Genomic DNA, 15,864 nt, shown 5'->3' on the forward strand with positions numbered 1-15,864 from the left:
GAGGCGCCGCTATGCTGAATTGTGCCTTTCATATTATCATGGAATAAGGTGATTCTACTTAGTAGCTTTGGTGGACATTCGATCTTTGCTAGTAGTCTGAAGAGACCACGTCTGCTGACGAGGTCAAAGGCTTTGGTGAGATCTATGAAAGCAACGTAGAGGGGCATCTGTTGTTGGCGGTATTTCTCCTGTAGCTGGCGAAGGAAGAACAGCATGTCGATGGTGAATCTCTCTGCTCGAAAGCCGCACTGTGCCTCAGGGTAGACACGCTCAGCCAGCTTCTGGAGTCTGTTCAAAAAGACTTGAGCCAAGACTTTCCCTACTATGCTGAGCAGGGAGATTCCACGTTGTTGCAGTCACCGCGGTCACCTTTGTTCTTATCGATGGTGATGATATGTGCTCTGCACTCCTTTGGACCCCACTAGGAAGGCCGAGAGGGGGGTTTTGAGGCTTGGGCAACTCACAACCTCCCTACATTCCGCCATAGCGACCAAAACAACACGGAAGGCAGCAGTTACGGGTTATAAGTCCAGCTCAATTGGCATAGAGATTGGGCGCCACGGGTTGCCTTTGTCGGTGGGAGAGGTCATCGCATCTTACTGGACAGCTACCGCCCGCCTCAAACCGGGCAGCCCCAGGTCAGAAAGGTTCTGTCCCGCCACAGTCAAAGAACAAAGAACAGTACAGCACAGGAACAGGCCATTCGGCCCTCCAAGCCTGCGCCGATCTTGATGCCTGCCGAAACTAACACCTTCTGCACTTCCAGGGACCGTATCCCTCTATTCCCATCCTGTTCATGTATTTGTCAAGATGCCTCTTAAACGTCGCTATCGTACCTGCTTCCATCACCTCCCCCGGCAGCAGGTTCCAGGCACTCACCACCCTCTGTGTAAAGAACTTGCCTCGCACATCCCCTCTAAACTTTGCCCCTCTCACCTTAAACCTATGTCCCCTAGTAACTGACTCTTCCACCCTGGGAAAAAGCTTCTGACTATCCACTCTGTCCATGCCGCTCATAACTTTGTAAACCTCTATCATGTCGCCCCTCCACCTCCGTCGTTCCAGTGAAGACAATCCGAGTTTATCCAACCTCTCCTCATAGTTAATGCCCTCCAGACCAGGCAACATCCTGGGAAAACTCTTCTGTACCCTGTCCAAAGCCTCCATGTCCTTCTGGTAGTGTGGCGACCAGAATTGCACACAATATTCTAAGTGTGGCCGAACAGCTGACTTGCCAATTTTTATACTCTATGCCCCGACCGATGAAGGCAAGCATGCCACATGCCTTCTTGACTACCTTATCCACCTGCATTGCCACTTTCAATGACCTGTGGACCTGTACGCCCAGATCTCTCTGCCTGTCAATACTCCTAAGGGTTCTGCCATTTACTGTATACTTCCCACCTGCATTAGACCTTCCAAAATGCATTACCTCACATTTGTCCTGATTAAACTCCATCTGCCATTTCTCCACCCAAGTCTCCAACCGATCTATATCCTGCCGTATCTTCTGACAATCCTCATCATTATCCGCAACTCCACCAATCTTTGTGTCGTCCTCAAACTTACTAATCAGACCAGCTACATTTTCCTCCAAATCATTTATATATACTACAAAGAGCAAAGGTCCCAGCACTGATCCCTGCGGAACACCACTAGTCCCATCCCTCCATTCAGAAAAGCACCCTTCCACTGCTACCCTCTGTCATCTATGAGAGAGCCAGTTCTGTATCCATCTTGCCAGCTCACCTCTGATCCCGTGTGACTTCACCTTTTGTACCAGTCTGCCATGAGGGACCTTGTCAAAGGCTTTACTGAAGTCCATATAGATAGCATCCACTGCCCTTCCTTCATCAATCATCTTTGTCACTTTCTCAAAAAACTCAATCAAATTAGTGAGACACGACCTCCCCTTCACAAAACCATGCTGCCTCTCGCTAATAAGTTCGTTTGTTTCCAAATGGGAGTAAATCCTGTCCCGAAGAATCCTCTCTAATAATTTCCCTACCACTGACGTCAGGCTCACCAGCCTATAATTTCCTGGATTATCCTTGCTACCCTTAAACAAAGGAACAACATTGGCTATTCTCCAGTCTTCTGGGACCTCACCTGTAGCCAATTAGGATGCAAAGATTTCTGTCAAGGCCCCAGCAATTTCTTCCCTTGCCTCCCTTACTATTCTGGGGTAGATCCCATCAGGCCCTGGCGACTTATCTACCTTAATGCTTCGCAAGACACCCATCACCTCCTCCTTTTTGATAATGAGATGACTGAGACTATCCACACTCCCTTCCCTAGGCTCATCATCCACCAAGTCCTTCTCTTTGGTGAATACTGATGCAAAGTACTCATTTAGTACCTCGCCCATTTCCTCTGGCTCCACACATAGATTCCCTTCTCTGTCCTTGAGTGGGCCAACCCTTTCCTTAGTTACCCTCTTGCTCTTTATATACGTATAAAAAGCCTTATGATTAATCCTGTTTACCAATGACTTTTCATGACCCCTTTTAGCCCTCCTGACTTCTTGCTGTCTTTATATTCCTCAAGGGATTCGTCTGTTCCTAGCCTTCCAGCCCTGACGAATGCTTGCTTTTTCTTTTTGACTGGGCTCACAATATCCCGCGTTATCCAAGGTTCCCGAAACTTGCCAAACTTATCCTTCTTCCTCACAGGAACATGCCGGTCCTGGATTCTAATCAACTGACATTTGAAAGACTCCCACATGTCAGATGTTGATTTACCCTCAAACAGCTGTCCCCAATCTAAATTCTTCAGTTCCTGCCTAATACTGTTATAATTAGCCTTCCCCCAATTTAGCGCCTTCACCCGAGGACTACTGTTATCCTTATCCACAAGTACCTTAAAACTTATGGAATTATGGTCACTGTTCCCGAAATGCTGCCCTACTGAAACTTCGACCACCTGGCCGGTCTCATTCCCCAATACCAGGTCCAGTATGGCCCATCCCTATTTGGACTATCTACATATTGTTTCAAGAAGCCCTCCTGGATGCTCCTTACAAATTCTGCCCCATCTAAGCCCCTAGCACTAAGTGAGTCCCAGTCAATATAGGGAAAGTTAAAATCACCCACCACTGCAACCCTGTTACCTTTACATCTTTCCAAAATCTGTCTACATATCTGCTCCTCTAACTCCTGCTGGCTGTTGGGAGGCCTGTAGAAAACCCCCAACATAGTGACTGCACCCTTCCTATTCCTGAGCTCCACCCATATTGCCTCGCTGCACGACCCCTCCGAGGTGTCCTCCCGCAGTACAGCTGTGATATTCTCCTTAACAAGTAATGCTACTCCCCCACCCCTTTTACATCCCCCTCTATCCTGCCTGAAGCTTCTCCCTGCTTCAATGGGTGCTTGGAGCTCAGGGTCATTGCCCGACAGGCGGACTGGAACACCGCACCAAACAGCACGACAAAAAAAGGAACGAAGGTACCAGCCCTTCGTTTTGCAAGCTGGAACGTTAGAACTATGTGTCCTGGCCTGTAGGAAGACCTTACACAAATCAACGACTCTCGGAAGACCGCCATCATTAACAACGAGCTCAGTGGACTCAATATGGACATTGCAGCATTTCAGGAGCCACGCCTCCCTGCGAGCGGGTCACTAAGAGAGCAAGACTACACCTTCTACTGGCAGGGTAGGGATCCTGAAGAACCAAAACTGCATGGAGTGGGCTTCGCCATCATAAATCCTTTGCTCAGCATGATAGAGCCGCTTTCAAATAGCTCGGAACGAATACTGTTCATCCGACTGCTCACCGCCTCTAGTCCAGTACACCTATTCAGCATCTATGCTCCAACATTCTGCCCTCCACCTGAAGTTAAAGACCAGTTCTCCGAGGAACTCCATAATATCATTCGTAGCATTCCTAATATCGAACATTTGTTCCTGCTGGGGGATTTTAACGCCAGGGTTGGGGCCCACCATGACTCATGGCCCTCCTGCCTTGGGCGCTATGGCATTGGAAGGATGAATGAGAATGGACAGAGACTGCTGGAGTTGTGTACCTGTCACAAGCTCTGCATCACCAACTCGTTCTTTCATACTAAACCCTGTCACCAGGTTTCGTGGAGATATCCAATATCATGTCGTTGACACCAGCTGGACCACATCGCCATAAGGCGAGCCTCTATAAACAGTGTCCAAATCACACGCAACTTGCATAGTGTGGAATTTTTTTTTATTCATTCATGGGTTGTGGGCATTGCTGGCAGGCCAGCATTTATTGCCCATCCCTAATTGCCCTTGAGAAGGTGGTGGTGAGCTGCCTTCTTGAACCACGGCAGTCCATTTGGGGTTGGTATACCCACAGTGCTGTGAGGAAGGGAGTTCCAGGATTTTGACCCAGTGACAGTGAAGGAACGGCGATGTAGTTCCAAGTCAGGATGGTGTGTGACTTGGAGGGGAACTTGCAGGTGGTGGTGTTCCCATGCATTTGCTGCTCTTGTCCTTCTAGTTGGTAGAGGTCGCGGGTTTGGAAGGTGCTGTCTAAGGAGCCTTGGTGCATTGCTGCACCAAGATGGTACACACTGCTGCCACTGTGCGTCGGTGGTGGAAGGAGTGAATGTTTGTTGATGGGGTGCCAATCAAGCAGGCTGCTTTGTCCTGGATAGTGTTGAGGTTCTTGAGTGTTGTTGGAGCTGCACCCATCCAGGCAAGTGGAGACTATACCATCACACTCCTGACTTGTGCCTTGTAGATGGTGGAATGGCTTTGGGGAGTCAGGAGGTGAGTTACTCGCCTCAGGATTCCTAGCCTCTGACCTGGTCTTGTAGCCACGGTATTTATATGGCTACTCCAGTTCAGTTTCTGGTCAATGGTAGCCCCTAGGATGTTGATAGTGGGGGATTCAGCGATGGTAATGCTGCTGAATGTCAAGGGGAGATGGTTAGATTCTCTCTTATTGAAGATGGTCAACACTGACTGTGACACCGACCACTCCCTGATGTGCAGCAAAGTTAGACTCAAATCAAAGAAGCTACATCACTCCAAGCATAAGGACCGCCCGTGCATCAAGAGAAGGATGATGTAGGTGTAGAGATCAGGGAGGGGGTTTGTGATATACTTGAACAAATTAGCATTGAAAGGGAGGAAGTGTTAGCTGTTTTAGCGGACTGAAAAGTGGATAAATCCCCAGGCCCAGATGGGATGTATCCCAGGCTGTTATGTGAGGCAAGAGAGGAGATAGCAGAGACTCTGACACAAATTTTCAAATCCTCTCTGGCCACAGGAGAGGTACCAGAGGACTGGAGGACAGCGAATGTGGTACCATTATTCAAGAAGGGTAGCAGGGATAAATCAGGTAATTACAGGCCAGTGAGTCTAACATCAGTGGTTGGGAAACTATTGGAAAAACATCTGAGGGACAGGATTAATCTCCACTTGGAGAGGCAGGGAATAATCAGGGACAGTCAGCGTGGCTTTGTCAGGGGGAGATCGTGTCTAAGAAACTTGATTGAATTTTTCGAGGAGGTGACTAGATGTGTAGATAAGGGTAAGGCAGTTGATGTAGTCTACATGGACTTCAGTAAGGCTTTTGGTAAGGTCCCGCATGGGAGATTGGTTAAGAAGCTAAGAGCCCATGGGATCCAGGGCAATTTGGCAAATTGGATCCAAAATTTGCTTAGTGGCAGGAGGCAGAGGGTGATGGTTGAGGGTTGTTTTTGCGAGTGGAAGCCTGTGACCAGTGGTGTACCACAGGGATCGGTGCTGGGGCCCTTGCTGTTTGTAGTGTACATTAATGATTTAGACGTGAATATAGGAGGTATGATCAGTAGGTTCGCAGATGAGATGAAATTTGGTGGTGTCATAAATAGTGAGGAGGAAAGCCTTAGATTACAGGATGATAAAGCTGGGCTGGTAAGATGGGCGGAGCTGTGGCAAATGGAATTTAATCCTGAGAAGTGTGAGGTGATGCATTTTGGGAGGACTAACAAGGCAAGGGAACATACAATGGATGGTACGACTCTAGGAAGTACAGAAGGTCAGAGGGACCTTGGTGTACTTGCACATAGATCACTGAAGGCAGCTGCACAGGTAGATAAGGTGGTTAGGAAGGCATATGGGATACTTGCCTTTATTAGCCGAGGCATTGAATATAAGAGCAGGGAGGTTATGATGGAGCTGTATAAAGCACTAGTTAGGTCACAACTGGAGTACTGTGTACAGTTCTGGTCACCACACTATAGGAAGGATGTGATGGCACTGGAGAGGGTGCAGAGAGATTCACCGAGATGTTGCCTGGGCTGGAGCATTTCTGCTATGAAGAGAGACTGAAAAGGCTAGGGTTGTTTTCCCTAGAGCAGAGAAGGCTGAGGGGGTACCTGATTGAGGTATACAAAATTATGAGGGGCATTTATAGGATAGATAGGAAGAAACTTTTTCCTTTAGAGGAGGGATCAATAACCAGGGGGCATAGATTTAAGGTAAGGGGCAGGAGGTTTAGAGGGTATTTGAGGAAATGTTTTTTCACCCAGAGCGTGGTTGGAATCTGGAACACACTACCTGAAGGATTGGTAGAAGCAGGAACCCTCACAACATTTAAGAAGTATTTAGATGAGCACTTGAAATGCCAAAGCATACAAGGCTACGGGCCAAGTGCTGGAAAATGGGATTGGAATAGATAGGTGCTTGATGGCCGGCACAGACACGATGGGCCGAAGGGCCTGTTTCTGTGCTGTATAACTCTATGACTCTATGACTAAGGCAAGTGGTAACCTCCCTGCTGCCTGAGCATTGGTGAGAAGCACAGTATGATGTTTTGCCTTGGACTGCCTGGAAATAAAATGTCCATAGTAGCAAATGGTTAACTTGCAGCGATGGCACTTTGGGTAATTCTGTGTGCAAACATTTGCAATAGCATAAAGTGAGGGATTTGGAGAGAGACTGATGCCAAACTACTGGAAAGTGTGGGTATGAGAACTGAGCTCCCCCAATGATACGGGGAAAATAAGAATCAAACAGTTCAATGGCAGACAAAGAAGTTGCAGCATTTTATTTCATCAGTGGGGCTGTCACTTAGGGTAGTGGAGCCTACAGTACTTCATACATCACATGACATGATCCTCACATTACTCTGCAGGTACAGTGCCATTAGAATGTTGTAGCCATTCACTGTTATTCATATCGTAAAATGTAAAATTGAACTCCAGAACTGCATGCTATTCATAATTTACTTTGTGTTCCCAGTACATTTTTTTTTAAAAAGAACAATTTTCTATGTTTACTTTCTCACTTGCTTTTGGTGTACTATGATAGGGTGCTTTCTGGATGGATCCATTCAGTAGGATGAACACCATGATGGAACAAGTCAGAAAAGAAATGCTTGGCATGCAAACCAAACATGTAAGTGCAATATGGGCACAGCTAAACACAAGCTCTTATTTTCCATTATTAACAGTGTTTTTCATATTGCAAAAGCATTTAATTTATAGTCCAGGCTTCCAGAATTTACGAGAGCCTTGGGAATTTTTTAGTTTCGCAGAACTACAGCTTTCTTTTTAAAACAGTGTACGTTTATTTTCTGTAGGGAACTCTATCTTCAGATTCCAGTGGTCACTCCTTGAACAGCTCCAGTGTAATGACTTATGCAAAAGTGGGGAATGAACCTCCCAGAATATTCCAAGCTTCCAGTCATGTACATAATGTCCCTGGTGGAGTAAGTATTCTGAATTGCAGAATTCTTTAATAGGCCTAAAGTATTCTATCAAAATAGAGGCAGTATTTTATAGTTTTACATATCCAGATCGTAAGAATAGACGTCAAGGTTTTTGGGTGCCATGTGATTTCGGGCAGCCATGATCTACACATTGTAAAATTTTCCAAATTAACCCCCTTGCGAGTGGAATAGCTACCACTCTTCGGTGTTCAACAACAACAACAGGACAGATGCCAAAACATGGATGAAGAGATTAGGCAGGTGTGATTGAAAGCCTGGCGATATGGATGGTAATAAGGCTTTAAAGGAGAAAATAGAAGTACAGAACTGCAAGAATTTAAAGAGGCCATTCTGGAGGGTAGGGCCAAAATTGAGGGCTGTTCACTAATGGTGGGATAAAGGCAGGAAAGGAGTGCAAAAAGGCAAGTGTGATAGGACTGAAGCATGCAGCATCAATATAAGGTTGGAGGAGATTCCAGCGATAGGGTAGGACAAGGGGGGAGTTGGAAGACCAGGGTTAGTTGAATTTAACATACTGGAGATAGGAGCAACATTGCTCACTGAGAATGGTGGTGGTGTGTCAACCGTACGCAGCTACATTTTAGATATGGAGAAGTTTATGTCGGGTATTACAGATTTGGATTGCTGTAGGTACCTGCATGCCTTCATTGGTGTCAGTTATTTTCTTCATAGCCCTTCACCTTTATCTGTTTCTAATATTTATCTACTTCTCCTTTAAAAGAGCTAATGGTCGAAACCTAAACTGTTCCCTTTTGCAAAGCATTTATGCACCAGCAAACGTTTGTTCAACAAAATTCCTTAAAATGTCTCTTCTCATTATCTCAGTGACCATTGCGACTGATGAAGCATTGCTACAAATTTCCGAAACACAGGAAATAAGCTTTAATTTAAAAAAAATGTGGCAAAAAATTAATGTATATATTAATGTCAACATTTCATTCAAGTTTACACAAAACTGTATTGTTGCCTCAAACATAAAAAATAACTTCAAAAAGAAAACCATTGTCTGAAAATGATGTGATTGCTGATGACATGTTATTTCTGATGGTATCATTGGGTGGAAAATTCAGATTGAACTGAAAGATGGATTAAAGCCAATGGTCCAGGTTTTACATTAAGAATGACATTGAGGCAATTAGCATTCGCTGTTTCTTATGGAGTAAATCGGACAGCAACTTCTGGAGTATGCAAATATGCAGTTAAATGCGGAAATCAGATGTATATGGTTGAGTTACGCAGCTCCTCCATAGGCTGTACTATAATAGCATTTGCTGAGAAACTCAGCATTGAAATCAATATAATAGCATGAAGTTGCAATACTTAACCCACTAAACTTTTTAAGCTTTTTATTTAAAAAGTTCTGTCCGTCGGATTGCTAAGCTAACAAGTTTTGACTTTTTTTTGGGGGGGTTTTCAGTAGATTTGTTGGGAATTTAGAATAGTGGGAATCGAGGTTAAGGCAGTTGTATGTTCCTCCTGCAGAATGTGGGAGGTAAGGGTCGCCAAGAGTGTCCCTGCTGACTGCATCTGCGGGAAGTGCACCCAACTCCAGCTCCTCGAGAACCGCGTTAGGGAACTGGAGCTGGATGAACTTCGGATCATTCGGGAGGCGGAGGGGGTTATTGAGAGGAGTTATGGAGAGGTAGTCACACCTCAGGTAAAAGAAGTAGGTAGATGGGTTACTGTCAGGGGAAGGAGAGGGAACCAGCAGGCAGTGCAGGGATCCCCTGTGGCCATTTCCCTCAACAACAGGTATACCGTTTTGGATACTGTTGCGGGAGACGACTTACCAGGGGTAAGCAATGGGGTACAGGTCTCTGGCACAGAGTCTGTCCCTGTTGCTCAGAAGAGAAGGGGGAAGAGGAGCAGAGCATTAGTCACTGGGGACTCCATAGTTAGGGGAACAGATAGGAGGTTCTGTGGGAACGAGAGAGACTCACGGTTGGTGTGTTGCCTCCCAGGTGCCAGGGTTCGTGATGTCTCGGATCGTGTTTTTTGGATCCTTAAGGGGGAGGGGGAGCAGCCCCAAGTCGTGGTCCACATAGGCACCAACGACATAGGTAGAAAGAGAGATGGGGATTTAAGGCAGAAATTCAGGGAGCTAGGGTGGAAGCTTAGAGCGAGAACAAACAGACTTGTTATCTCTGGGTTGTTGCCCGTGCCACGTGATAGCGAAGCGAGGAATAGGGAGCGAGAGGAGTTGAACACGTGGCTGCAGGGATGGTGTAGGAGGGAGGGTTTTGGTTTCCTGGATAATTGGGGCTCATTCTGGGGTAGGTGGGACCTCTACAAACAGGATGGTCTTCACCTGAACCAGAGGGGTACCAATATCCTGGGGGGGAGATTTGCTAGTGCTCTTCGGGGGGGTTTAAACTAATTCAGCAGGGGAATGGGAACCTAAATTGTAGTTCCAGTGTACAGGATGTTGAGAGTAGTGAGGTCAGGGATAAGGTTACAAGGACGCAAGAGGGCACTGGCAGGCAAGAACTTGGTTTAAGGTGTGTCTACTTCAACGCCAGGAGCATCCGAAATAAGGTGGGTGAGCTTGCAGCATGGGTTGGTACCTGGGATCTCGATGTAGTGGCCATTTCGGAGACATGGGTAGAGCAGGGGCAGGAATGGATGTTGCAGGTTCCGGGATTTAGATGTTTCAGTAAGAACAGAGAAGATGGTAAAAGAGGAGGGGGTGTGGCATTGTTAATCAAGGAGAGTATTACAGCGGCAGAAAGGACGTTTGAGGACTCGTCTACTGAGGTAGTATGGGCTGAGGTTAGAAACAGGAGAGGAGAGGTCACCCTGTTGGGAGTCTTCTATAGACCTCCGAATAGTTCCAGAGATGTAGAGGAAAGGATAGCGAAGATGATTCTCGACAGGGGCGAGAGTAACAGGGTAGTTGTTATGGGGGACTTTAACTTTCCAAATATTGACTGGAAATACTATAGTTCGAGTACTTTAGATGGGTCAGTTTTTGTCCAGTGTGTGCAGGAGGGTTTTCTGACACAGTATGTAGACAGGCCAACCAGGGGCGATGCCACATTGGATTTGGTACTGGGTAATGAACCCGGCCAGGTGTTAGATTTAGATGTAGGTGAGCACTTTGGTGATAGTGATCACAATTCGGTTAGGTTTACCTTAGCAATGGGCAGGGACAGGTATGATTAGATTAGATTAGATTAGAGATACAGCACTGAAACAGGCCCTTCGGCCCACCGAGTCTGTGCCGACCATCAACCACCCATTTATACTAATCCTATATTCCTACCAAACATCCCCACCTGTTCCTATATTTTCCTACCACCTACCTATACTAGTGACAATTTATAATGGCCAATTTACCTATCAACCTGCAAGTCTTTTGGCTTGTGGGAGGAAACCGGAGCACCCGGAGAAAACCCACGCAGACACAGGGAGAACTTGCAAACTCCACACAGGCAGTGCCCAGAATCGAACCCGGGTCCCTGGAGCTGTGAGGCTGCAGTGCTAACCACTGCGCCACTGTGCCGCCCCTATATACCGCAGGGCAAGAATTATAGCTGGGGGAAAGGAAATTATGATGCGATTAGGCAAGATTTAGGATGCGTAGGATGGGGAAAGAAACTGCAGGGGATGGGCACAATCGAAATGTGGAGCTTATTCAAGGAGCAGCTACTGCGTGTCCTTGATAAGTATGTACCTGTCAGGCAGGGAGGAAGTTGTCGAGCGAGGGAGCCGTGGTTTACTAAAGAAGTTGAAGCGCTTGTCAAAAGAAAGAAGAAGGCTTATGTTAGGATGAGACGTGAAGGCTCAGTTAGGGCGCTTGAGAGTTACAAGCTAGCCAGGAAGGATCTAAAGGGAGAGCTAAGAAGAGCAAGGAGAGGACACGAGAAGTCATTGGCGGATAGGATCAGAGAAAACCTTAAGGCTTTCTATAGGTATATCAGGAATAAAAGAATGACTAGAGTTAGATTAGGGTCAATCAAGGATAGTAGTGGGAAGTTGTGTGTGGAATCAGAGGAGATAGGGGAAGCGTTAAATGAATATTTTTCGTCAGTATTTACAGTAGAGAAAGAAAATGTTGTCGAGGAGAATACTGAGATTCAGACTACTAGGCTAGATGGGATTGAGGTTCACAAGGAGGAGGTGTTAGCAATTTTGGAAAGTGTGAAAATCGATAAGTCCCCTGGGCCAGATGGGATTTATCCTAGGATTCTCTGGGAAGCCAGGGAGGAGATTGCAGAGCCTTTGTCCTTGATCTTTATGTCGTCATTGTCGACAGGAATAGTGCCGGAAGACTGGAGGATAGCAAATGTTGTCCCCTTGTTCAAGAAGGGGAGTAGAGACAGCCCTGGTAATTATAGACCTGTGAGCCTTACTTCGGTTGTGGGTAAAATGTTGGAAAAGGTTATAAGAGACAGGATTTATAATCATCTTGAAAAGAATAAGTTCATTAGCGATAGTCAGCACGGTTTTGTGAAGGGTAGGTCGTGCCTCACAAACCTTATTGAGTTTTTCGAGAAGGTGACCAAACAGGTGGATGAGGGTAAAGCAGTGGATGTGGTGTATATGGATTTCAGTAAGGCGTTTGATAAGGTTCCCCACGGTAGGCCATTGCAGAAAATACGGAAGTATGGGGTTGAAGGTGATTTAGAGCTTTGGATCAGAAATTGGCTAGCTGAAAGAAGACAGAGGGTGGTGGTTGATGGCAAATGTTCATCCTGGAGTTTAGTTACTGGTGGTGTACCGCAAGGATCTGTTTTGGGGCCACTGCTGTTTGTCATTTTTATAAATGACCTGGAAGAGGGTGTAGAAGGGTGGGTTAGTAAATTTGCGGATGACACGAAGGTCGGTGGAGTTGTGGATAGTGCCGAAGGATGTTGTAGGGTACAGAGGGACATAGATAGGCTGCAGAGCTGGGCTGAGAGATGGCAAATGGAGTTTAATGCGGAAAAGTGTGAGGTGATTCACTTTGGAAGGAGTAACAGGAATGCAGAGTACTGGGCTAATGGGAAGATTCTTGGTAGTGTAGATGAACAGAGAGATCTTGGTGTCCAGGTACATAAATCCCTGAAAGTTGCTACCGAGGTTAATAGGGCTGTTAAGATGGTGTGTTAGCTTTTATTAGTAGGGGGATCGAGTTTCGGAGCCACAAGGTCATGCTGCAGTTGTACAAAACTCTGGTGAGACCGCACCTGGAGTATTGCGTGCAGTTCTGGTCACCGCATTATAGGAAGGATGTGGAAGCTTTGGAAAGGGTGCAGAGGAGATTTACTAGGATGTTGCCTGGTATGGAGGGAAGGTCTTACGAGGAAAGGCTGAGGGACTTGAGGTTGTTTTCGTTGGAGAGAAGGAGGAGGAGAGGTGACTTAATAGAGACATATAAGATTAGATAGGGTGGATAGTGAGAGTCTTTTTCCTCGGATGGTGATGGCAAACACAAGGGGACATAGCTTTAAGTTGAGGGGTGATAGATATAGGACAGATGTTAGAGGTAGTTTCTTTACTCAGAGAGTAGTAGGGGCGTGGAACGCCCTGCCTGCAACAGTAGTAGACTCGCCAACTTTAAGGGCATTTAAGTGGTCATTGGATAGACATATGGATGAAAATGGAATAGTGTAGGTCAGATGGTTTCACAGGTCGGCGCAACATCGAGGGCTGAAGGGCCTGTACTGCGCTGTAATGTTCTAAAAAAAACACGCCATTTAACAGTAAGTGATTTATTTTTACAACATGATCGGTGATACTCATGACCAAACAATCTCTCTGATCCTGAAGTTTAATTTTACAAGTGTGAGATCTCATTTTTGTAAAATTTAATTTGGGTTGAAGATATTTTTTTATTATTTCTGACTTTCTTATCTCTCTCCCACTCCTTGTCCCATTTTTCTTTCCCAACTTTTATGTCAGTTTGTTTGCGTGCAGCCCCATCAGAAGGGGCGGGTTGCCAATTAATGTGGGTTAATCACTCAATTAGAGACATATTTCCATGCACTTTCAAGTTTAACATCTGTCCTACGGGTTTCCCAGGTTTCATGAGAGTCGCCAGTGAAGGCAAGTTGAAAACACTGGCATTTGGAGGGACTGAATCAAACTCAATGAAATGCTACAATAAATGCTCGGTACTCACAGCTAAAGACCTGCTACCCGACCTGAACCCAACGGGACCCGACGACATGTGTTGGATTCCGCTTGGGTCGGGCCCTCTTCTTGGGCTCGGGTCGGGCCAGGTCCGGGTTGGGACGGACACACACGGTAAGTGCTGGTAACTATTAAAATTAAAAAACACACCTGAGCTGGGAGTCCAGGACGTCAAGCAGGGAAACTGAGTCTGCGCAGTGAGTGAGTGACGTCTCTATGACGTCATCGCGTACGCACTGCAACTTCCTGGAGGTTCCAAGTTGGAAGGTAAGTAAAGGGATAGTCAGGTCGGGTTGGGTTGGGTGCAGAGCAAATTGGAGAGACTCGGGCCAGGTCGGGCTCGGGTCCGCTATGGTTCGGTCGGGTTCGGGTCGGGTTCTTTTTTCCCAACCTGTGCAGGCCTTTACTCACAGCTGCTTTCTTATTTGCTCGAAGGAAAGGGTTTGTTTACAGTTCTTTTGCTGAGAAGTTACTGTCTACACTTTGGAGGATTTCTCAGTCACATCAGGATGAGAGGCCTTAGATTGGACCTCAGATGATAAACAGTATGAGCAGCACCAGCCTCCTATTGGAGACCTGTAGCTGAACAGCAGAGAGGGAAATAAAACAGAAAATGCTGGCTATACTCAGCATCTGTGGAGAGTGAAACAAAGTTAGCATTTCAGGCCGATGACCTTTTGTCAGAATTGGAAAAAATTGCAGATGTTACAGGTTTTAGGTAAGTACAGAGGTGGGGAAAGAAGGGAAAAGAACAAAAGAAGTGAAGGTCTGTGATACGATGGAAGGCAGAAGAGATTAAGTAACAGAAACAATGTTGGTGCAAGGAAAAAGGAGATGGCAATGGGACAAGTAAAGAAACAAAAGATGGGTCTAGAGGAGATGTAAATGGGTGAAGCAGAATTACCACCAACAGCTGTCATCTGAAAAAATGGAGCAGAGAATATGATCTGAAACTCTTTCAATCTCGAAGGCTTACAGTGAGCTTCATTGGAACAGTGTAGGAGGCTGACAACAAAAAGATCAGAGTGGGAGTGGGACAGAGAATTAAAATGGTAGGCTACTGAAAGCTCAGGGTGACACTTACGGACTGACATAGGTGTTTCACAAAGCGGTCACCCAACCTGCATTTGGTCTACCCAGTGCAGAGGAGACCACATCATGAGCAGTGAATACAGTGTACAAAATTCAAAGAAGTACAAGTAAATTGTTGTTTCATGTGGAAGGAGTGTTTGGAGCCCTGGACAGTGGGGAGGGAAGAGGTAAAAGGGCAGGTGTTGCATCTCCTGCACCTGCATGGCAAGTGCCATGGGAAGGAGATCCTCAGGCTAATTAAGGAGTGGATTGGACAGAACAGTCCCTTCGGAATGCTGAGAGGGCATTGGCACCATGCTGGAGGTGACAGAAATGGCAGGGAATATGGAGGTTGGTGGGGTAGAAGGTGATGACAAGGGTAACCCTATCGTAGTTGTGGGAGGGAGGAAAAGGGATGAGAGCAAAGGCGTGGGAAATGGAATGGACACAATCCAGGACCCTATGATCTAAGGTGGAGGGGAATCCTCAGTTGAGGAAAAAGGACATCGCGGAGCACTGGACATCTCAGAGCACTGGTATGGAAAGTAGCATCGTCAGAACAGATGCGAGAGAAATGGAAAAACTGGGAAAATGGAAGATTCCTTTCAGAAAGAGAATGGGAGGAAATATAGTCAAGCTAGCTGTGCAAGTCACTGGGCTGCACTATATCCACAATAAGCCACAACCCATTACTGACTCCTTTTTACCTTGCACCATCATTCCTGTTGTCATTTAATCTCTCCTACCTATCACAGACCTTCCCTTTTGTTTTTTCCCCCTACCCTCTTTCCCTATGTCTGTACTTAAAACCTGTTACATTCCTAACTTATTTCAGTTCTGATGTTACCTGACCTGCTGAGTATTTCCAGCATTTTCTATTTTCATTTCATACTTGCAGCATCCAGAGTATTTTGCTTTTGCAACACAGAGGGGAGCAGCAAGGGGTGGGGTGTTGCATCTTGCAGGAGTCACATCCTGCAAAAC

At 46.2% G+C, this 15,864-nt stretch overlaps 1 protein-coding gene across 2 annotated transcripts in view; it reads left to right on the forward strand.

The window, feature by feature from the left end:
* The window catches only part of mlf1 (myeloid leukemia factor 1), a 124,033-nt gene that overhangs the window by 50,196 nt on the left and 57,973 nt on the right, over window positions 1-15,864 (forward strand). For both annotated transcript variants that reach the window (XM_068041445.1, XM_068041444.1), the window contains exons 3-4: window positions 7,275-7,361; window positions 7,546-7,674. In XM_068041445.1, the coding sequence (XP_067897546.1) occupies window positions 7,275-7,361; window positions 7,546-7,674 (216 nt within the window). The remainder of the gene's footprint in view (window positions 1-7,274; window positions 7,362-7,545; window positions 7,675-15,864) is intronic.

This window comes from Heterodontus francisci, chromosome 11 (genome assembly GCF_036365525.1).
Source record: "Heterodontus francisci isolate sHetFra1 chromosome 11, sHetFra1.hap1, whole genome shotgun sequence".
NCBI lineage: Eukaryota > Metazoa > Chordata > Chondrichthyes > Heterodontiformes > Heterodontidae > Heterodontus > Heterodontus francisci.